This window comes from Strix aluco, chromosome Z (assembly GCF_031877795.1).
Source record: "Strix aluco isolate bStrAlu1 chromosome Z, bStrAlu1.hap1, whole genome shotgun sequence".
In the NCBI taxonomy this organism is placed as follows: domain Eukaryota; kingdom Metazoa; phylum Chordata; class Aves; order Strigiformes; family Strigidae; genus Strix; species Strix aluco.
The window spans coordinates 90,219-112,488 of record NC_133971.1 but is presented as its reverse complement, the minus strand read 5'-3'; the positions used below and the strand labels follow the sequence as shown (position 1 = coordinate 112,488).

General features: G+C 48.7%; 1 protein-coding gene across 7 annotated transcripts in view; it reads right to left on the bottom strand.

Moving 5' to 3' along the window:
• FRMPD1 (FERM and PDZ domain containing 1) overlaps positions 1-22,270 on the bottom strand; it is a 27,377-nt gene extending 5,107 nt beyond the window's left edge. For 5 of the 7 annotated variants that reach the window (XM_074813364.1, XM_074813365.1, XM_074813366.1 and 2 more), the window contains exons 1-15: positions 22,096-22,270; positions 20,719-20,823; positions 19,776-19,933; positions 17,746-17,848; positions 17,356-17,401; positions 14,775-14,882; positions 10,551-10,646; positions 7,416-7,541; positions 6,174-6,293; positions 5,732-5,868; positions 4,377-4,503; positions 3,887-3,982; positions 2,465-2,647; positions 1,892-2,039; positions 383-1,198 (exon numbers count right to left, since the gene is read on the bottom strand). In XM_074813364.1, coding sequence (XP_074669465.1) covers positions 383-1,198; positions 1,892-2,039; positions 2,465-2,647; positions 3,887-3,982; positions 4,377-4,503; positions 5,732-5,868; positions 6,174-6,293; positions 7,416-7,541; positions 10,551-10,646; positions 14,775-14,882; positions 17,356-17,401; positions 17,746-17,848; positions 19,776-19,933; positions 20,719-20,819 — 2,365 coding nt within the window. In that variant the 5' untranslated portion in view covers positions 20,820-20,823; positions 22,096-22,270. Of the gene's footprint in view, positions 1-382; positions 1,199-1,891; positions 2,040-2,464; positions 2,648-3,886; positions 3,983-4,376; positions 4,504-5,731; positions 5,869-6,173; positions 6,294-7,415; positions 7,542-10,550; positions 10,647-14,774; positions 14,883-15,893; positions 16,035-17,355; positions 17,402-17,745; positions 17,849-19,775; positions 19,934-20,718; positions 20,824-22,095 lie in introns of those variants that run through there. The other 2 variants (XM_074813370.1, XM_074813371.1) reach the window with 2 other exon arrangements.

Here is a 22,270-nt window from a genome sequence, read left to right as displayed (position 1 = left end):
TGCCACAGGCAACTTCTGTTATGGGTCAAGCACCTACTTGGAATCAGCTGTCTCAAGAAAAATAGAGTCAGGGCTTGTGGCTGCAAAGACTGAAGCTCAGGATTAGTGCTGAAGGGTGCTAGATAGTCTCCCCTTGTTTAATGGCGTCCCTTGATCGGACTGCAGGTACAGCTATCATTCTCAAGTAAAATTTGGTGATATAAGCAGCAGCTACAGAGAGCACTGCCTACAGCTGTAGATTTATTAACACTGAATAGAAACATTATCAGAAACTCCCAGCCTGAATATTTAGATGATAAAAACTTCCAGAATTTACAATTTTGTGCCTGAACATGCAGGAAGGAAACCTGCAGCAACCTGCAGCCTGTGGGTGAGGGTTTACCTGCCAGGGCATCTGGAGGGCTGAGCCTGTCTGCAGCATCATAGAACTCCTCCTCAGAGCTGGTGTCACCAAACCCTGGGGGTGGCTCCAAAATGAGGTCGCTCGCCTCTGCCACCCGCTCTGCTCCACATGGTGCCTCTTCCCGGGCAGACCCATCTTTCCAGGGACTTCTCTGAGGGCTGTGACTGACGTTGCTCCTCTCCATACCACCTGCAGGTGATACGCTGTAGCACAGGTTGTAGTAGCCCATGGTGTTCCTCTCAGACAGCTTGGTCTCCAGCACAGAGGCACCAACATCCTCCCCTCTCTGCTCGGAGGGGCTGTCTTCATACCCCGGCCCCTCTGCATGCGGCACCTGCAAGAAGCAGAAGTAGTCTCTGGTTTCTGTGCTGCTGGAGCCTCCTGCAGCATGAATGGGGAAGAAGCTCTTGTCTGAGCTGCTCATCTCCTGGACTGTTGGTGTGTAGAAGTGGAAGAATTCTGGCCTGCAGGAAGAGCAAGCTTCCAACTCATCTTCCTCCAGTGCATCCATAGAGTCACTGGAGCCACTTGTCTTAAACCCTCGGCTCTCCGTGTTGGCTGAATCCGAAGTCTCGGATGTGCTGTCGGTTGCGTTGTCACCCCCATCACACTGGTCACTCCCTCCAGCTCGGGCCTTTGTGTTGTCCTCCTCCAGGCTGCAGAGCTCTCCCAGCTTCTCCTTGTGGCACACAGGACGGGCACTGCCGTATGCGACAGGAGTGTCCAGGCAATGCTCTGAGGAGGAATCCAGCTCCCAGGAGTCTTCAGAGTCACTGCCAGTTCGAGATTCATACCCTGGGAATTAAACACATCTATCAGCCTGTCCTTTGCAGTGGCAAGGAGGAACAGCCAGACAAGGGTTATGAACTTGTCTGCACAGGAGGGCCTCAAGGCCCAGAGAGCTCTGCCCTCACCTGCTCTTTAGCAAACAAAGCGAAGAAGAAATATGACCCTGCAGGGCTGTAACCGGGTCCCTCCTGGCTGCTTCGCCCAGTTTTACTGCAGAGCAGTACCAGAGGCAGCTGCAGAACAGCAGCCATGAACTCACTGCCTGAAGGCTCAGCCTGCCACCCCTGCGAGGCGGCACTCATCCTGACAGGGGACAGGGCAGCACGGCAAACAGATCCCCCATCTCCAGGCCCAGGGACGCCAGCCCTGGGGAAGCTGTTCAGGAGGCTGGTAACAAGAGCGTGAGCGCTCAGGGACAGGTCTGCCATTTCCACGGCAGGCACTCTGCCTGCACTTCTGGGAGGAGCTGACCATTACCGCTGCTCCTCCCCTGCCCGAGTGTCTGGGGTTGATGGAAACCACCCAACACTGCCAGCAGCAAGGCTGGCAGTCTTCATGATCTGCAAGTGCCACTGCACACCCCTGGGCTACTGTTCGAGCATGATGCTATTCCCAGGAGGGAAAAATGCCTCTAATTGCTGGAGGATCCACCCACTTTCTCCCCATCCCTTGGCAAAAAAACAGCTTTTCTTTTTAAACCTTCTTCAGCTGAGACACGGTGCAGTTGCTGTTTTTTCTCTCCCCAGGTAAATATGGAGACATTTGCATCCACAAACAGTCTGTAATAGCCAGTGATGAGGCAGACAAGATCCTTTGCACTGTTTGATTCCAGCAGCAGAGTCAGCAGCTTTTTTTGGGGTGTGGGATGGGGAGAAAACAGTAAAAAATATTAGAATGGACAAATATTGCTCGTACCACAACCTGCAGGAACACGTTGCACGTTCAAGACATTCCTTTTCTCCCATATCACCCTTACTGCAGAGCACTCTGGCTTTGCATGAAGCACAGAGAAAGAAGAGAAATTGTTTTTCTTGCATTTTGTTTCTTTGATATTTCTCACTGATGGAGGACAACAGGAAGAATCAATTTTCTTCCCTTATTTTGTATGCTTCCTTCAAGCTTTCCCTTCTGAGTCTGTTCTAAGCCTTTTGTACTGATGACACCATCAGCTAAATGCCAGATTTTGAGAAGAATAGATGGTGTGAATGACTCCCCACTTGTTCTCCGGCCCTGACACAGCCACAAGCTGGCCATTGGGAAAGCACCGCTTACCTTCAGATCCTGCAGGTAGATTTTCACCATGCTCACTTTTTCAGACTCCTCTGTAAGCTCCACCCTGCTGATGTTTGCAAACTCTGCCAGACTTGCTATGATGTTGAGCTTATTATTGATAATCTGGCTCACGCCGTACTTGGCACCCACCAGCAAGGCAACGTATGATTCTCTGTCCTGTAGCTGTAGGGGGAAAAGTTAAATCTGTAGCCAAAACCTGAGCAGGAACCTATTCATATGTGCTGGGCAGGGACTCCTCAGCCACCCGATCTTGTGTGGTGTCTTAACACTGAACTCTCTGTACAACTGGGCTGTCACCAGCTGCAGAGGGAGCCCCTTATTACTTACAGGCTGTCAGGTCACCTGCTCCCAGCCGTTCTCTTCTCTGCCTCGGGACCGCCAGACTCCCTGTGCCCCCAGGGCAGGTGGCCCCAGAGATGCACCAGCCATCTAGCAGGAGAGGTGGTCAGCAGGAGGCTGCTATCAGAAGTGTCACCTGGCAGGCTGCACCAGATGGACCTAGTGAGACCTACTGGAGCTGGCTAGAAACTTCAGGAAGGCATTTTTGGTTTTGGAAGAAATGTCAACACTTTCTGTTAGGATCAGACACTTAAAAAAAATGAATCAATGCCCACATAACTTGGCAGAAATATTTCAATTTGCACACAAGTGTAAACCTAGACATTACTGCAACCCATCAGTAAGGTCCTCCTCTGGTACAGACCATCCTACACTGCTCAGCTGTCCATACAAAACAGCTTGTGGCCCACAGTTCAGTACAGATCCAAGAGGGGACAGGCAAAAAAACCCCCAAGAAATCTCTTGTGAAAACAGCAGTGTTCTTTTTTACAGTAAGGTTTAAGTGTGGCCAATATCTCGTTTTGAAACCTCCCCAGATCTCTTAAGTACTTTACAACATACAAAAAATATAGACAGAGCTTGTCTGAAGAGTCACAACTTTCAACTAGAAAAAATATGCATAATTGTTGTGTAGACTGGTATGTTATTCACTTCAGTAGAACTATGCTGACTTACCCTAGCAGAGTCCCTTACCAATATTTATCATGGTGTCCCAGGACAGGGAAAAGTGGTGTGACTGGAGCTGGCTGAAACAGCATCACCAGAGCTACTGGTACGTTTTCTATGAGCACCAAAGCAAAGACAGGGAAGGAGACTCAGTAACAGGTTGCTAGTCTCACACCAACAATCAACTAAGAAAAACATTTAAACATTTCTGCTTTAGATAGGGTTTGCTTTGGTTAAGACATGATCTTACCCACTGGTGAAGAAAAAGGATTAAAACTGCTTCTTGTGCCCTATCTTTGCAGCTATTGTCCAAGTACACTGCCAAAAGAGATTTGCAAAGCAAGGCAGTAAGACAGTAAGCCAAAATCCAATGACATAAACAAACAGCACTCGTACCATCAGGGTGGCATTAAAGATCCTCCCATTGTACATCTTCAGGTCTCCCAGTATTTGCAGGTAGCTCAGGCGCACTTGGACTGCAGCGAGCATGTGCTTCAATTTGCAAGAGGAGAAATACTGTTTAGAAACGTGACAGACGGTAAGGCTTGCCAGGTAGCCCGTAGGCTAGAAGACGATCTTTTCATACAGGACTTAGTATGTGACCAGCCCATCTCTCTTGGTCTGGATAGGTAACAGATCTGTACAGGACGATCCCACATTACCACATTTGCCACTTGGCAACCCCACAAGCAAACTGCAACTGAACATGTGATGAGGGAAATCAGGGTGCATGTGAGCAGAGGGCGTTACAAGAGGAAAAGACAGGAGAAAAGCCCCAAGTGGTCCCACAGAGAGGAGACCCACAGAGGAAAGACGTTGCCTCTTTGGCCCTGAGAGACGCTGCCACCATCCTGGAGGCACCTCGAAGCCAGGGGATGCACACTACCTTCTGCCGAGGGTCCAGCAGCACCTGGTTCCGCTTCATGTGGTAGCTGATGGCTTTCTTGATGTCCTTCCCTCTCATGTTTCGAAGCAAAGTTGGCGAGATGAAGTTTTCGATTCCCCAGTCCCTCCTGCCAGAAAAGATGGGAAGGGAGCAAAGGGGTCCCAGCTGTGCTGTCCCCCAGCAACACAGCGAAGTGCAGAAGGGCAGCTGGCCTGAGGCAGAGAAGGGTAAAGGCACCACGCCAGCCCAGGGCACACTGCGCCTCCGGCTGCTGCAGCATGTTGGACAGCTCAAGCAACATGACTGCCTCGCTCAGAGTCACTTCTACTGGGTCAGGACGTGGGGCTGGAGGAACACCCACTTTCAGGCAGAATGCCTGTTTTCACCTGGTTATACAGGAGACAACCTATAAGCTTAGTCAGCATAACGGTCCCAATCTGTCCTTGCCACTCAGAGGATGAAGATTCTGTCTTTATCTTCAGTTTACTTAGGTTACAAGATCACATTTTAACACCTTCAGTTCCCTAGACCCAAAAATGTGGGCCATCTGTTCTGCTGAAGAGCTTATTCAGCCCAAGCACTAAATATCCATGAACTAAGAATGTTGCAGTTGTCTGCAGCCACTTCTCACTCCCTATGAACTGCACATGGCTGGGTATGTCTGGCTGTATGCAAGCAATCAGTGGTGCTTGCATGGGCTGGTGGAGGTTTAGTGGGGCAGTTACCAAACAAATGTCTGTTATTTAACGACTGGCTCATCACAAGTTCTTAAAGCAGGGTTGTTGTTTAGGGCAAGTGGGGTCTAACAGCACTGACATGCAGCACAGCACACCTGCTGCTCGTGAAAGCATTTTTCAGTATTTTTTTGCAGATCCCATAACTTCACAGGACCTATCACTTACACTGAAATTAGTTATTTCTGATACAGCTCTGCCGGATGAAGAGATGTAAAGCGTTGGCTGTGCAAAGTTGATGACTATCCTCTCTCCCAAGTACTGCATGCAAATGTTAGTGTACGGGCAGGAGCAGCCTGGGTAACCATAACTATGTGAAATTTGCAATTTCATGTCCCTGCTCCAGCTACAGCCCAGAACCTCCCTCTGCTTAGGGACATGCCCAGATGTTATACTCTCCATATTATTCATGCAGCTCAGCAGCATAAAGACAGGGAGGCTCATGAAGCCACTTTGCCCTAAAATGACTGGCACAACTAAGAAACTGCAGTCTCTTTAGGTGAGAGACAGTCTTTCATCCAGAGCTAAACACTGGGCAAACATAGAGCTGATGCCACTTTTAGTTGGCTCCTTCTTTTGCCAGGCCTAGTCACTACTGAACACAGAAATTCAGAAACTTACTCAATGTATTTCAAGGATACTTTCTGCGGCTGAGCACAAGCATAGATCCTTTCCTGTATGTGCAGAGCAGCCAGACGTAATGCCACACTGCATTTCATTTCCACAGCAAATCTTTCCTGAAGCACATCGCTGCAGCTCTGGAACAAACACAGCAGAATTAGCATGATGATGGAAGCTCAAGAAGTCAGGATAAGACCTCTGATATGACCACTGTGTATCAAATAAAGGGCGCTACCCAGCTCATCTCAACTCATCCTGCCAAAAAGCCAAGCATGTAAGTTGATTTAACAATTTAAGGCAAATTGAATCCAAATGCTCTGTTCTTAAGTGTTCTGCATTTCACACTCATGTAACTGAACTGGCCTGAAGTATGCTCTGGTTTAAAGCAGAAATGAGAATTGGGTGAGAAGAGATCCTGAAGCATAGAATGCCTTGATTTCACCTGCAGGTAGAGATATTCGAAGGCTACTGGGTCTTCCTGTAGGAGGTCTAAGGGATCCTTTGGGACAAAGGAAACTCTGAAGAGGCACCGGTAGTCATGAGATTCTCTTTTCTGGACCACCTGCAACAGACAAACAGCATCATGCCACACTACTGCTGCAGTCCTTCCCTTCATAAATGCACAGTAAGCCTCTGGCTTGTATGAGCTCACAGAAATCATTTAAAGCTACTGGCATGTGGGATGGCTACAGATTAGCCATTGTCCTTATCAAATACAAGGAGACATTGCTAGTGTTTGTAATTCTATTTTCAATTCTTCTTCTGGTTTTTGCTTCTCCCTGTGGTAGTTTGGAAGTCCTTTGACAGCAAAACTACATTAAATATCCACTGATCTCATATACTTGCAGTATAATCAGGACAGAGGCTTCAAGGACGTATGATAATGACAGAGTAAGAGGCAAGCTTCTCTGCTTTTAAATTCAGTCATAAGATACAGTAGCCCCAAACAGACACTTGGATCATCATCATAATGTCAATACAATGTTAAGACCCCTGGGTTATATATCAGCATGTTTTATTCTGGGCAAATCCCATACAGACTCACCAACTGAAACAAAGCAGAAATTCTCAGGCACGTGCGCTCAGCAGTTGGGCAGTGTTAGCTACTGAACTTCATAAACCAACCAAGTCAGCAGCATGGAGACAAACCTCCCAAGTAGGCACATTCTGACAAGCTAAGTTACCCCAGAATTACTAGCAGAGCAACAGAATTACTAACAGAGCTAACCTCATGTTTGCAGGACACAAACTTTTGATTTAGAATTTAATCAAAGTGGCACCTGACTGGGTTAACTCTACGACAACCTAGGGAACTGTAAGTAGCTGGGTACACAGCTGTTTTGAGACTGTCTCAAGTAGTCCTCTCTAGCTGGGCCTATCTGACGGGTGGCACAAAGCATGCTTGTCCTCGGCTGCTCGACATGGTCCAAGCAATACCAGCCCATGGGGGTTGCTCTGTGGGCTCTCTAAGCAGAGTGCAACACCTCCAGAAGTGCCACTCCTCTGGGGACTCCGATGAACACAGCAGTAATTAATGCCTGCCACAGGCAGAGAGATGAAGAGGGCACCTGAGGAGATGGGGGCCAGCTTGCTCCCTCTTCGGACACCAGCAGAGATGAGCTCTCTGCTCCTCGTGCTGGTGTCCTCCAGCACAGCCGCACAGGCGAGCGAGGGCTCGGCTCACCTGCTCGATGAGCTCCTCGTCATGCAGCAGGTGGATCTTTGCCACATTGTACTGCTCCTCCAGAGCCAGGGCAAAGTGCGCGATGCTCTGGAGGGAAAGCTTCTCCTTCAAGGTGAGAACAATGTCCTGTGAAGGGAAGGCAAACAAACAGAATTGAGACACAGCTGCTGAGCACTGCTAGCACACTGCATGAACGTGGGGGATTCCAGCCTGCCACTGGCAGCCACGTGGGACAGCACTGAAAGAGCAGTGGCCAGACACAAAATTCTCTGCAGCCAAGAACATGCTTGGTGCTGCCACACAGAGCGAAATTTTTAGTGCTGTTTCACAGGAAACCAGTGCCTACACGACATACTGCCTTTCCCTCTTCACTGACAACTTATGAACACGTTAACTTAGACAAACCACAGAGGTCTCAAGGTTAAAGCCTGCAAGTTCATCAGAAGTGGAAGCACGGGAGATGGTAACCTCCGTGGGACACCAAGCACAGGCTCGGCAGTTGGCTGCTGTGCTGTCCCAGCTGGATGTCTGAGCCACAAAAGCATAAGCCAGGCAGACAGTTGGCAGGATGGTGGCCAGAGCCACCCATGCCCACTGACACCAGCCAGCTGGTAGGGAAGAGTCCAGGCAGCTGCAGGGAAAGCACCGGAAGCACAGAAAAAGGAGGACAACACATTTCAGTAGATCAGGAGGATAAGGTAGGGAAACTGCATCTTGCTGTGGTAACAGTACAGTAAGACGCAAACTTCAAGGTATAACAGGCATCAAATCCAGTTCCTAGAGCTGCATGTCCTGGGCTGCTTCATGCTGAAAGTGTTGGCCTTACAGTTTTCAGTCTGGTGGTGCTGAGCACTTTCTGTCACTCTTGATCCAAATGTCTGCTGCTAACCATTCTAGCTTTCTACAACTCTATGGCACCTTTCAAAGAAACTACAAAGAACTAGTGAAAAACACCTCTCCCCATCAATAAACAAGAATTTGAGAGCATAATTGTAAAAATCTTACCAAATTTGACTGAAACTTGTGTGTCAGTTGTATGGAGAATTCTGTTGAAATACTGACATGGAAATAACTAGGTTTATTTTTGACAAACAGAAAACATTACATAGGGCCTGACTGAGTACAAATGGAAAGAGAACTCCTTTGACTAGCTCAAGCTTCTTGAGATAAGCGTAAATGTTTGACTCATCTCACTTTTAAGCAAGGATCTCTCAAACAGCAGAGGAACTTTCAAAAACAACTGACTTAGGAAGCATTTTCCTTGTCTGAGTGTTTCTGGAGGATACTGGTGAGGGTTGCACTCAATTCCAGTAGGGAAAAACTTGTTCCAAGTCAGAGGTGAAGAACTCGAGTCAAACATGAAGAGCTAATCCATGTTTTAGAAATCAGTCCCTTGAAGGCGGGCATGCAAATCTCTCTTTACAACTTATCTCCCCTTCCCTCACTACCTCCTTGCTTTATTTCATGGTTTTCTTTTTCTCTGCCCTGCACAAGACCTGCATGGACTTACTTGCATGAGAGACCACAACAGTTTTGTGAAGTTTGGATGAACTAGACAATAAACTCTCTCTTTTTCAGGAAAGTTTTCAGTGCATTATAATAACATCTCCTTGCTTTTCCCCTTAATATTCTTCCAGCCTGACAACTCCAGAATGTCTCTCCATCATGCATCTTTTCCACAGTAACTGCACTGCTGAAGGACATCATATATCCTTCAAAGACATTACGGCCTCCAATCACCCTGCATAGGAAAACCTTATTAACTCCAACTTAAACACTGAACAACTCTAAAGATCAGGCTAGAAAAACTTAAAGGTTGTAAGCCTATGTCTAAACATGGCAATTATGGAAAGTGCCAGATTAATGGTTCTGGAGAGCAGCACCTTGTAGTTTGAAAAGAATGGCACTAACTTGTCTATAATGCTTCCAAGCACAATTGATCCTAGGGAGGTGGTAGTGTTTTTCCATCTCAAGGGGTTCATCAGTTTTCATGTCTCTCCAGGGGAACATTTCCACCAGTGCAGAAATGATGCTGAAACACAGATGATGCCTGTAGCTGATGCCTGCAAGCAGTTGGTGCTAATTGCTGCAAGGGGCCTCAGACAAGAATGTGCCCAAGGACATAATTTTTGCAACTGTGATGGGAACATCCTGGGGAGGGCAGAGAAACCAACAGACACCTGTGGTAGTCAAAGATAAGAAAGCTGCAAAACTTTACAGACAAAGCAATGAGCCAAGACGAGGCCTTATATGAAAACAGACACAACTCAGAGTTCACGGAAAGGACACTAAGAGGCACCTCTTCAACAGCCACTAGGGACCACCACAGACCACCGGAAACACCCATGGAAGCCCCTCAGAGACCCTACCCCAAATTTTAGTACACTTGTGCAATATATTAACATATGCATTAGATCCTCTCGAAATAGGTGTGTACTTCTCGGAAATTAGATGAATATTAATTTCTTTTATTGTATATAGTAAGTGTGATTTTGTTTTTCGGCATGCACGTTAGGTGGAATGATCCCCCGTGCATCCTGCGCTGCAATAAAGAATGCCTGCCTTCTAAAAACTTCAAACTAAGTCTTAGAGGTTTCTTTTGAGACCGAATTTACGGTAACACAGAAAGGCACTTTAAGTAACAACTGGCACAATTCCACTTGCTGAGCTCACATGATATCCAAACCAGGACTCTCCTGTCCAGGTTCCAAGCCAGGAAACTCATTCTCCCTCTCAGGGATGTGCACTGTCACTGCTCTATTAAACTATCTCTGTGTTCTGCCACCTGGTTTCCAAGGAAAGCAACATTTGTGTGGACAGCTGCCTATCTGCCAGTCCCCCACCAACCTGTTCTCTTGCCCAACTTCAATCACACTGCACAAAGCTATAGTGGTCTCACAGCCAAGTTGCTGCAAGTTCTGTGAAAACTGGTTGCTGAGAAAACGAGGTGAATCAAAGCAACACCTTCTCTGCAGGAAGGGCATGGAAAATCCAGCACGCCCAGCATCAGCAGGCAATCCAGTTCCCATTAACTGGCCAATACAACCAAGATGTTGCAAGTTCCACTGCATGTGTTTTTGCTACTGGATTGAATTCAGGTGGTGGGAACAAAGACAAACAACCACGCATCATTACCTTCACAGTAGTGCTGGTCTCAAACCTGAAAGCCTTCGTCTGTCCATTTTCCAAGTACACCTTCAGAACGTTGGGCATACAAAGAAGAGAATTCCCCTGCAGAACAAAAGCAACAGCACTAATCCCTGGACATTAAGCCTCCGGGCACCAGTCTGCACTGCCTGACACAGCACATCCTGGTATAAATGAAAATCTTTCTCTGCTTTTGCAATCCTCTTCTGTGGCTTTATTCCCTGATTATGCTTCTGGCACGGAACAAGGGAAAGCGATCATAACAAATGCCTTTACCATAAAACTCCAGTCAGTGCAATAGCTGCACATGGCCCAAGATACGCCCACTGTTCAGTTTCCACATGGTACAGGCATATCTGGCAGGTACTGAAAGCTAAGAGCCATTCTCCCTGCTCATTACCAGAAAAGCAGCGATGTCTGCTGGAAAAGCCATCTTCCCATTACCGGGCACCAGGCAATGCTAATCCCCACACTGACACTCTCCCACTGGCAGCAGCCATGGCTTCAAATCAAGAGCTACCCAAACCCTCCATGCTACCATGAACAAATCTTGCACACCACGGCAAGGCTGCAGGATTCAGCTAAACATGCAGTGGTACTTTTCTTGAGCCTTCCCCTAAGGTTTGTGACTCTGGGGCTTCCCAAACTGGAGATGATGTCACCAGAGTTTCCTGAGATAGGTCTCAAATGCATTAGACAAGGCAGTGACTCCCACAGCAAAGGTACCTCCACTGGGTGCTCTGAGAAGGGTCTGGGAACTTGGTCTTTGTTCTTCTGGGGCTGTCTAGAACGGCACCTCTTGGCCCTCCACCTTACTCCTTTAGTAGAGCTCATTTGCACCTGCCTTCTTGTTTTCAGCCTTATTCTTCCTATTTTTCAGTGCTGAGAAAGTTTACTTCTCTGCCCTTAAACTTCCCATTCAGCTTATCTTTCTTATGTTCCTGGACCAGCATATTCGTCCAATCTTAAAAGAGTTTACCTACGTGTCATGACAGTCCCAAGGTTGAGAATGGCATTTCTACGATGGTCTCTCCTATGTTTCATCGCTGTGCAACACCTTATAAATCCCACAACCTTGCTCCCTCTTGATAGAGAGCCCATATACCCTGAAGTACTACCAGAACACAAAACACCTATGAATCTCATTCCTTGTTCCTCCCATCCCTGCTTTGTGGGGTTCAAGCTGCCTATAGTCAACACTGAGATAAAAGAGTGAACACTGCCCTATTCCTGAGCCCAAACTCTAACTCCTCCATGCTGAGTAGCACAACACATCACATCTTTGACAGGCTTTGGGTCCTCGATCAATTTCAGAAAAGTGATGCTGGTTTACACCAACTGCACATTTTCTCTGGTAGCTCCCACAGCCACAGGTTATCATATGAATGGGGCCTTGTACAGCCAGCACACATCAGAACTTGAAATCTATACAGAAATTCAAATACAAGTTAAGTATCACCACTCTCCCAGTCAGATCCAATTAGCTGGTCAGAACACCCGGATGGGATTTCTCTCCTTTTGTGCAGGTTCTAATAGGCTACTGTGAATCAATTCTGAAAGATTCTGCTATGGCTTAAGCAGCTGTACCCCTCCTGTTTTGTCTGGTGCAAGGTTGATTTATTCCATGTTACAGCTAGGCCCACAGCTTCTAATAATACACTGACTGATGCTGACCTGAGGATCCTGAGGGACCCATTTCTTGCATATCATTCAGTTATACGGAAATACATAATAAGTTTGCAACAGAAAATGGATGCTGGATAGCATTGAGGCCTATTAACAATTTATGTTCAAAAACTGGAGTTTCAGGTTTCAACTGCAAAAGACAGCCTCTGCGTTCCTTTCACTTGCCACAAAGATCACTTAGCAATGCTCCATTAAGATGGCAATTTACTGAAACAAGAGGCTTTGCAGTTTTTCAGGGCCAGAACATCCATTTTGGCTGTCTTAATATATCAGTCTGCTGAAAGGAGAGCAGTTCTGAAACACTCAAGCAAAGTAGCTGCTGTCTATGGTGAACAGTGCTTTCCCAGAAAGAAGTCATAAATGTGCAACAAATTTATTTACTCTTCCTTTGTGCTAATGTTTTACTGTTCAAAACAGGGTTCACATTCAAGTGGTGAAAAGGGAAGCTAACACCAGGGAGACCTCAACACCCAAATGAATTTCTCTTACTTTTATGTTCTCATTAAATGAATCACAAGCTGTATATTGATTGCGTCCCCGCCCTGCACTTGCACAGGTATGATTAACTTAGCAAAATATCAACAGAGGCTTTGTAGGAAGCACAGAGTACAGTATCCCCTCCAGAAGTGCCCTCTTCAGACCTCTCAAGACCTGCCTTGCAATCAGTAAGTGAATGGCACAGATCTGAGAGCTCCAAGTGTTGCAACACCAGCACCCAACTTCTGGCTGAAACAGCTCCATGGGAGTTCCGAAGCAGATAGCAGTGTGAACATCTAGCTGTAAGAAAAAGTAGAGACTGCTGGCATTTTCAGGTCTGGCTGTATGTCATGACCAGCCCTGCCCAAGGCCTCTCAGTCACCTCTGCCTGGGACCACTTCCAGAGCACGTTCATCCTGTTCCCTGCTCCCCGCCTCGTCAGCTCTGTGGCCTGTGTGTCACATCTTCCGACCATACAAGGGGTCCAGTCCTGGCTTCTCTGGTCAGCGAAGGTGGCCCAGCTGCCGTAATGCTCAGCCAGGATCCCAGACTAGCCTTTCACTGAGATCTGAGTGATGTGAACACAGCCCTTGGTGGAGCAGAGACAAGCCTTGCAGCAGCTTTAGCATATATGGCAACAACTTGGCAGGAAGGAAAGGATCCTAGAGTCTAGAGAGACTGACTGGCAAATGTGTCAGGAGTTACACCTGACCCTCTCCTGCTCTGGAGAGCAGGCCGGAGAAGGAGAAGGAGTCCTGACACGTCTGGAATCAGGCACAGGTGCCAAAGCCTTCACACTGCACCTGTCCAATAGGCTGGTGACATCCATGGCAGCTCTGGCTGCACCTCTGCCCTGGTGAGGAGCAGGAGAGGAGACACCAGCCACAGGGAAGGCTCTGCCTGAGCTGGGTCAGGAGAGCTCTCCACCACCAACGATGGAAAACAAGAGACAGCCTGGAAGAGAAGAAAAGGGCCTAGTGGCTGGCTCATCATCACTACAGAGTGCAAAGAAGCAAGATTTGGTCAGACCTGGACATCTGGACAGCACTAATGAGTAGGGGACTGGAGTGGGGGATTTTGACCACTTAAGTTTTTCATTCCAAAGGGAAAAAGGAAAACTCAAGAATTAAGATTTCCAACTGACCCCAGTCCATCCCAATCACACTAAGCTTAGTAAGTTACACAGAAAGAAAAAGGAAACATTTAACAACTATTCGCACTTCAGGGAAGCTACAAGTGTTCTCACTGCTTGCTCTTTTCTGCGACAGGCAGACCCGTATCTATGCAGATCATTTGTTACCAGTGCTACAAACCCTGCGATAAATCTACAATGTTCCTCCAGTGAGCCATGATCTCGTTGCACATAAGAACAGACTGGCTCAGCTGACAGATGGTCGATTATGGAGGCAGCTGTGAACGCTCTGTGGAAATCCTCTACAAGGATATGAAGCACAACAAGCTGTAACCCTATCAACTAGAGAACATATGTCAAATCCAACAGCAAAGCAAAGTCACCAGTACCAAACTCTCTGAACACAATGCTACTTGAACATTGCTGAAGGCCAGGAAGAGATACCCCAGCTACTCTGGCAGCAAATAAGCCTGGTGTGGACAGTAAGAATCACCACTCTTCGTTAGGGTTAGGATTTGTCATGCCCAGAGTTCAGTCTAGGCTAACTATGGAGAGATTAGCACCTCAGGAGGTGACTGCTACATCCCACAGCTGTGTAATGCTGGTTTAAAGTTCACCTGATGGTAAAAGGACAAAAGCAGTACATGCAGGTATTTTCCATTAGTCTAAGTAAGCAAATCAAAGATAAAATTCTCTGGAGATGCCAGCACTTTCCCCGATCGCCCGTGAGCCTAGGAAACAAGTTGGGACGAGATGCTGGGATGTACATCCAGGGCAGACTAACACAGTGAGGTGCAGCCACTCTGACGGCCCTGGCCACGCTAACCCAGCCCGGCATCTGTCCGCAGGACAGATCCATTTCTTCCCAGCACACAGTGCCCATGGCCACAGCCCCACTGCCCCACTGCCCCACTGACCTGCGTGTGTCCATTCACCAGCACTTCCTCTGCAAACCGTACTTTCACCGGGTTTGTTTTAAGCCTTGCCCTCTTCTCTGCAGTAAGAAATGATGACTTAGGCCCCCCCTGGAAAAACAACAGCACTTGGTTAGCGGCTCAGTCTGTTGCAGTCATGTACGAGAGGCAGAGGTGCACAGTACAGACAGGTGTGCGGTCACGGCCCTTGTTGAAGCTGCTCACACCACACTGTCTCGCACTTACAAGAACAGGTTAGGAGTCTCTCAGCCCCCAGGCTTCCTATGGGCCTTTTTGACCAAACCCAAATCCAGCTATCCAGCCAGTGGACACATGTGCAACACATGCTGTACACACTCCTAATTTCATTGCATGTTAACCAGCTGCTGTGCTGAGGATCTCCCCAACTCCTGCAATGAAGACAGGACCCTGCAGAACAACTGTTAATCTACCAACAGCTGGCTTGCAGTGGGAGTACACAGCACCGTAAACCAACACATGCAGAGTGCCTTGCAGTGACAGACAAAACCCCCTGTCAGTGCATCACAAAAACACAGCCCTGTACACAGCACTTCCCAGCTCAGCTGGGGTTTCTAGAGCATACTCTCAAATTGCAAATGTTTAAGAAAACTGCTCAAGGTTAAAAAGCCACCTTAACTTCATTGCACCGCTGTCACTTAATGATGCTTCCACCATGACGGGGGCCTACCAAGCTCACAAGACACCACATGGGCCTAAGAACCACTGAGTTCTTGTGCCCAAACATCCTGCTCCTGTAAAGCACAATATTCCCTAAGAAGAACAGAGGCAGTGGCCCTCAGTATCCTCCTAGACAACTTCGAGGTAGAGCAACTTCTATACTCCTGCCAGAGGCGCAGGTGCCTCCCAAACTGCCACAGCCCCATCTCGCCCCAAGGCCATTTGGCAAGGACAGAGGAAGGGAGGCAGGAAGGAGTGTCTGTGCCTAGCCCGCAAGCCCTGCCAGAGTCTGTACAGAACCAGGCTGTACAGAGCATCATGCCCCGCAGCTGCCCTGAGGAGGGCCAAGGCCACCCACATCCCTTCCAGTGTGGCCAGAGCAGCCCCGGCAGCGGGTCTGGTATCGTTGATGGGAGGCTTTACCTCTCAGCTCTAAGCACAGCTGCCTTCAGAGTGCGGCAAGAGCCAACCCCAAACCCCAGATCAGCCTTGGCTGTATTTGGAGGTGACCTGCAAAGGAAAAAACAAAAATGGGTTTGTGCCCCATTTGCTTCTCAACAATGCATGAAGGCCTGTGAAGGGTGTTCCAAATCCCGTGAAGGGTTTTCCAAATCCTTTCTCTCTGAAAAGCCATTGCATTTCCCCCCTTTAGGCAGGCATTCAGGTCTTGCATAACCAACTCTCACTTTTATCTCCAGAGCCAGATCAAGCACTGGCAAGACTTACGGCCAGTGTAGTAGGCAAGGGAGATCAGATTAACAAAAGAAGGAAGCCACTGTTCAGTGGGTTTGCTTAAAGTTTTTCTGGTTACTTTGGCATTGTGCACATCCATTGAATGCCTACACATGGAAAACTCTGAGCAGGAAAAATATATTTAAGAAATTTTCTCTTTAATGTACCTCTACTGAACAGCCAAGAAACCTCATGACCTGAGAGCTCCAGTAACTCTTCTGAAGGAATCTTTCTTGTGTCTAAGAATAAATCAAAATAAAGAAGACCTCCAAACAAACAAAACACACTCCCAAAATGCTTTCTGGAGCGGGGGGAAAATCCCCCTCAGGCCACTTTCATACATCACAAGAAGCCAAAAAGCACACAAACCCAATTTTGTCCTTGCTTTGCAGCTCAGCTTTTACACACATTGAAATCATGTGGACAAACACAGCACGTCGGCAGTACATGCCTTCTGGGGAATTTTATGCTACAGGAATGGGCCATCAGCACCAAGTTTTGTACTCAAACTTTGCTTCTACTCCCTAAGTATGATCCACACCCAGGTCCCAGCCCTTAACCAGATGGAGCCTGGAGAAAAAGGGATAAATTTTTCCAGCACTTGGAAAGGAAAGCCATAAGAGCTTCCAAGGAGCACCTAAGGCGGGTGCTGGGCCTGCAGCCTCAACTCCTGACTGTCGTGTCCAGGGGTCCCCATGGCCCAGACAGCCCCAGCACATGGAGAGCACTCCAGGCTGTTCTTTGTGACCTGGCCACAGCTTGCCAAGAAGACCTGCCTGCATTCCAGTCACTGTGGCCTCCTGGCCCCTGCGGAGCCTGCTGGGCCCTCACAGCTCCTGATGGAGCCTCCAGCTCCGGGGACCATGTGCTCAAACTGCTTCGCAAGCCTCTCCGTGTGGCTGGCTCTGCAAGCCACGCCGACCCTGCACCCAGGGGAGTGGTGAGGAGTTACTGCTGGTTCTCCCCAAAACCTCCTCAAAGGGCGTGTGTGAAAGCAGAGGACCCTCGCAGCTCCCTCATGGCTTTGGTCAGGCCCTCGTGTCCTGCATGCCAGCCCAGCCACCCCACCTTCCCCGCGAGCCACACTGCCGGCCATGGTGCTCTGGGGGGGTGCTGCTGGGAGTGCTGAGAGTGCTGAAGAAAGGCCATTTACCGACGTGCAGCGCAGGATGGTTAGGAGGAGCTCGTCACCAGCCTCCCTGTAACAGAGACATGCAGTCAGCCAGGGTCAGCACTGCCCACGCCTTCCTTCCCACTGTCATGGCAGGTGGTGCCGGCGAGGCCTTCGGCTCCCCCATCCCCCCGTGAGGGAAGGTTCTCAGCCAGGCACCAACACGGCAGAGGAAAGCTGGGAACCCCACTCTCCTGGGCTGCTGTGCCCTTCAGTCACAGGGCCACCTCCTTCCTGTGGGGCAGGCCCGCGCTGAGCACAGCACCCCAGGAAATGGAGAGGTTCCTCTGCAGCCCTCGGTGAGACCCGGTCCCCGCACGTCTCCTCTCAGGCCTCTGCTGCCTTGTCCCCATGGGCCATTCAGGACCACACCTGATGATGTCAGCTGCTCGTTCGACAGACACGTCGTCCACCGCGGTGGAGTTTATCAGGAGGAGCTGGTCACCCGGCTGCAGCTTCCCTTCGGCGGTGCTCCCTGTGGGTGACCAGCACACTGTCAGTCACAACAGCACCACACCAGCAGACCTTCCCCCACGGGGGACACCCACTGCGAGCTCCTCTTCCCACCCAGCACCCACACGCCTCACCAACTGCCTCTGGATGGCAAAATAAAAAGGGGCCAAAGGACGCTGGGCCTTGATGACAGCTGGTGTACCACTGCCCATGTCCATGCTGCCTCACCCAGGCTCTTCTGGCCCCACAAGCTGCCCCTGCATCACAGAAAATCATCCTTGCGCAACCCTTTTTCCTCGTCACAGCCCACCACACAGTCCTAGTCCAGGATGCAGCCGGAGGGCTCACAGGCCCTCAAGAAACCACAGGAGTACTGGGGGTAGCAGCACTGCCTTTCCCTTTGCCTGCCTGCTAGCCCTAGGCCCGTGGAGGCCCCAGGGCCCTGAGCAGCTCCCGCAGCTCAGGGGTCCCTCTCTGCAGGATTCACACCCTGGCCTGGCCCTGAGGGTGACATCCCAGTAGCTGACTACAGGCGGCACATGGGCCAGGGCTCAGTGCTCCCAGCATACCGACGGTCACCCCAAGGTCTGCAGCACCCCTGGGAAGTGCGGGTGGATTCCCAGCACAGTGACTCCCCTCTGCCACCCAGGAGAGCCCAGAGGAGGTCACCTTAACCACAGTGTGCTGGGAGAACCCACAACAGGGAAGAGGATGGTTTCTGAGCTTTGCTTTCCAGGAGAGTAGCAGCCACAGGATCCAAGGGGCTAAGGAGCAGGCGGACCCCAGCTCCACCACGACACACACTACTGAACCTCTCTGCCAGAGCCCACACACCCAACCAACACCTGCCACCAGTCCCTCAGGGAGACCCTGGCACCAGGTGCCATACGTGAAAGGCAAAACGTGAAGACAATCATTTGGAATTAAACACAGGGCTTTTAGCCGTGGGCTCCCACAGCAACGGACAGGACTTAAAAGGACAGCTTTCTTTGTGCCTTAGTTTTAACAGAATGTTGATCCTTTCTGATTAGGAAAAAAGAAAAGTGCAACAGAAAACCTTCTTCCCCACTTCTCAGACCCCAAAACTCTCAGGTAATTTAGCCACGTTTCACATGGAAAGGGACATAAAGAGAAAATTTCACTCAAAAGCACTGTGAAAAGACAGACCACACCATAGTGCCTTTATGTTAAACATCCCACCCTAGGCAGACGGGGGATGCCAGAGCCCACATGGGCAGCCGGACAGGCAGAGCCCAGGCCAGCCCTCCAGCCACCCTCCCCACAACACCCACCTGCCCAGCTCAGGCACAGTCTTTCTCTGGCTGTCACACTCACACCAACAGGTAAAAAGCAGCCATTTTTGTGTACCCATTAAAAAAATAAATAAAAAACAGATCCACAGTTTTTGATTCAAACCTCCCAAGCCACCTTAAAAGCAGAGTTGTATCGCTCTCTTTTATAACTGGAAGAGCTGATCTTCTTGACTTAAGCAGAATTTCACCTGGGCTGCCTGTAACTAGCAGTGATCCTCTCTGCATTGCAGGGCTGTAAGCCCAAAGAGCACTTTCAACAACAGATCACCAGGGCCACTGCAGAATAAGACCTCTGAGATAAAATTTTTCCTGTGAATTTCATATAAAACACCAGAAAGAACTTTGAAGCAGCTCTTTGCATCCCTAAAGGTCAGTTGTGTCCAAGTGCAGGTGAAGGATTAGCAGTGAAGCTGCTATTGGCTCAGATTTCCTCCATGCCATCACAATCAGGTAGATCTTCAAGCACTCTGCACACCACAGGCACATCAGCTTTTGCCCTCATTATTCAAGGATCACATGCCAACCAGAGGTATCCGAGAAACTCAGAAATACCTGTCAGGAGTTTATCACTAAGGCCATCTGGGACAGCTCAGGCTTCTCACACCTGTGGCTGCAGGGGGAGGAATCAGTGCTTACCTGCAGTGACAGATGCAATTGTAAGAGGAAGGTTTGGACAAATCTCAAAGCCGTAGTGGTGGAGGACCAAATCTTTGTATACCGTGACAGTAAGTTTGACACGGCTGGCAGGCTGGCCACTGCCATCACTGGAACTCTCGGTCGCAGACACTCTGCCCCTGTAAGACATGAAGCCGGTGATTCATGAACATTCAGTCAGAAGATTCTTCACTGAAGGGGCATAGATTCATGCACATACCCATCCCCCCACTTCCAGTGGGCTGCACCAGTACACAAAGAGGCCATCGCCTGCCTTGGTACCCAGCACTGCACAGGCCAGCAGTGACCCCCCCAGGCTCCACAGAAAGCCGAAGACATCACACCAGTGGCACCAGCTGGTTGTAACCACAACCCTTTCAGCCCAGTGGTCACACAGAGGGAGAACTCCAGGTGTGCCCTGCAGCAAGCCCTGACCTGCACAGATCACAGCAACACCATTACCCATCAAGGCAGCGAGAGAATTTACAGTTCTTTGCTTCTGCCAGGATCCAGTCCAGCTTAATGTTGATTCACAGACCTTAGGGAAGTAAAGCAGCTGTGGGCCAGGATCCCTTGTAAATGCAACCCAGTCTTACCCTAAAAACACGGGCCAACAGCAAGATACAAAGAGAAGTACAACCCCATCTTCAAGAAAAGCACATTTCACATTGAGCAGTACTGCTTTTCTGCAGATGTGGCTGAAAACCAGTACGGGTGAAAGCAGGAACATCTGTCCCCAGAAACAAAGGGAGATGCTTAAAAACACTGCTTTTTCTAGTGACAACTGTATGCATATTTCCCAAGAACAACTGAAACAATGAGTAAGGTCTGCAACCTGCAACTGCCCCTGTTTGTTGGGAACAAGCTTGTGCTGTCTCTGATCAAAGGTGGTAACAGATATTCCTTTCACAGAAAACATGTTTACCTGGATGCACCATCCCGAGAGCGATGAAGCCATTTTGCTACCATTTGCTCTATTCTACACGCTTTGCGTGTCTGGGTTAAGTTAGTGTCCAAATCTTCCATTTACCTGAAAGTGACAGAAATCACAGGAAAACGGAATGATAAAAGATTGAGGGAATCTTCTAGACACTGTTCAGAGTTACCAACACCAATTCACAACTCCTTTGTAATAAAGAGATCCACTGGCAACCTGGGAAGTCCACATGCTTTAACAGAGGATGTTAACATCTGTACACTTACCTCCTGCCCATCCAGTCCCCCCTGCCTTGTGCTTCTGGTCAGTCCATGTTGGTGGTCATAGTGTATTAACTACTCATGGCAGAGAATGACCCAGAAAGCTTTGTATTCCTTTTTCACTGTTTCTGGATCCAGTGATATGTTTTCTCAACACGAGAAAGCTGCCGTACCTAGGCATTGGAAAGGCCTTCTCCATTTTAGTCCAGGATCTCTGAATGATAAGTTTGGTAACACCCAACTGTACATTGATTCAAACTAGACACACTTCTTCCACTGACCATCATCTCGGGGACCAGCACACAGCCTTCAGACTCAGTGGGCCCAACAGTGGCATTTACAGCCAACTCCTGGCTGCCTTGGGGAGCCTCACTGTGACAGATTTTCTCCTGGATGAATACAGCCACAGTAATTTTACAAAGAGCGGTGACAAAGCAAGAAACTGAGTGGCCAGCACAAGCTCCTGCACACTGCTGTTTGCACCAGCAGAACTAGTCTCTAAACCAAGGTCACAAGCGCAAATTTGTCTATCTCTGACAAAACTGGTCCAGTGTACTGACGTCTACCAGTCCTGGAGGTCTGCGAACTTATGTGGTTCCAGAAATCAGTAAAGTGAGTGGCTCATCCAGGATCTTCCATTTAAAAGCTCTAGTTCAACAATATGAAAATGGCCACTCACCCAACCTGCTCCTTGTGTGTGTACCCTCTGCTGTTGATAGAATGTTTTTAATCCCACTGAACTGAAGAACTGCAGCATTAGAAGGGTTTGGCTCAGATTTGCTTAATTCACTGTGACTTTAATGGAACCTAAAAACATTCCTTCTTTGGAAGATGCAAAGGCTAGGTCAGCTTCCAGACCCCAAACTGAACCTGCCAGCCCATGATTCCTCTATCAAACCAGATAATTTGCCATTTTAACACTGTGCCTTCCAAGATGCAGAAAGGCAGCAGCCACATATCATTTTCGTAACTCATTCAAACACTGGAAAGAACTGTGAGCTGCAAGTGAACCAGACAGGAAATATGTCTGCATCTACAAGAAATCATGAAGAATATAAACTCTTTGTATTGTATTTCAGCAAGGAAACAGAATTATCATATCTACCTTTCACACTGTGTCTTCTGGTCAGCTTGCAAGATTTGTATGTCCTGAGCTCCTCTCTTGTGCCTTCTGCTCAGACAGTAAGTTCTGCGCATCGAGGACATTGTCTGTTATGCTGGGACAGTGCACAGGACAGCAGGCTGCTGGTCCATAGCAGGAGCTCTGCTGTAGCAGAAAT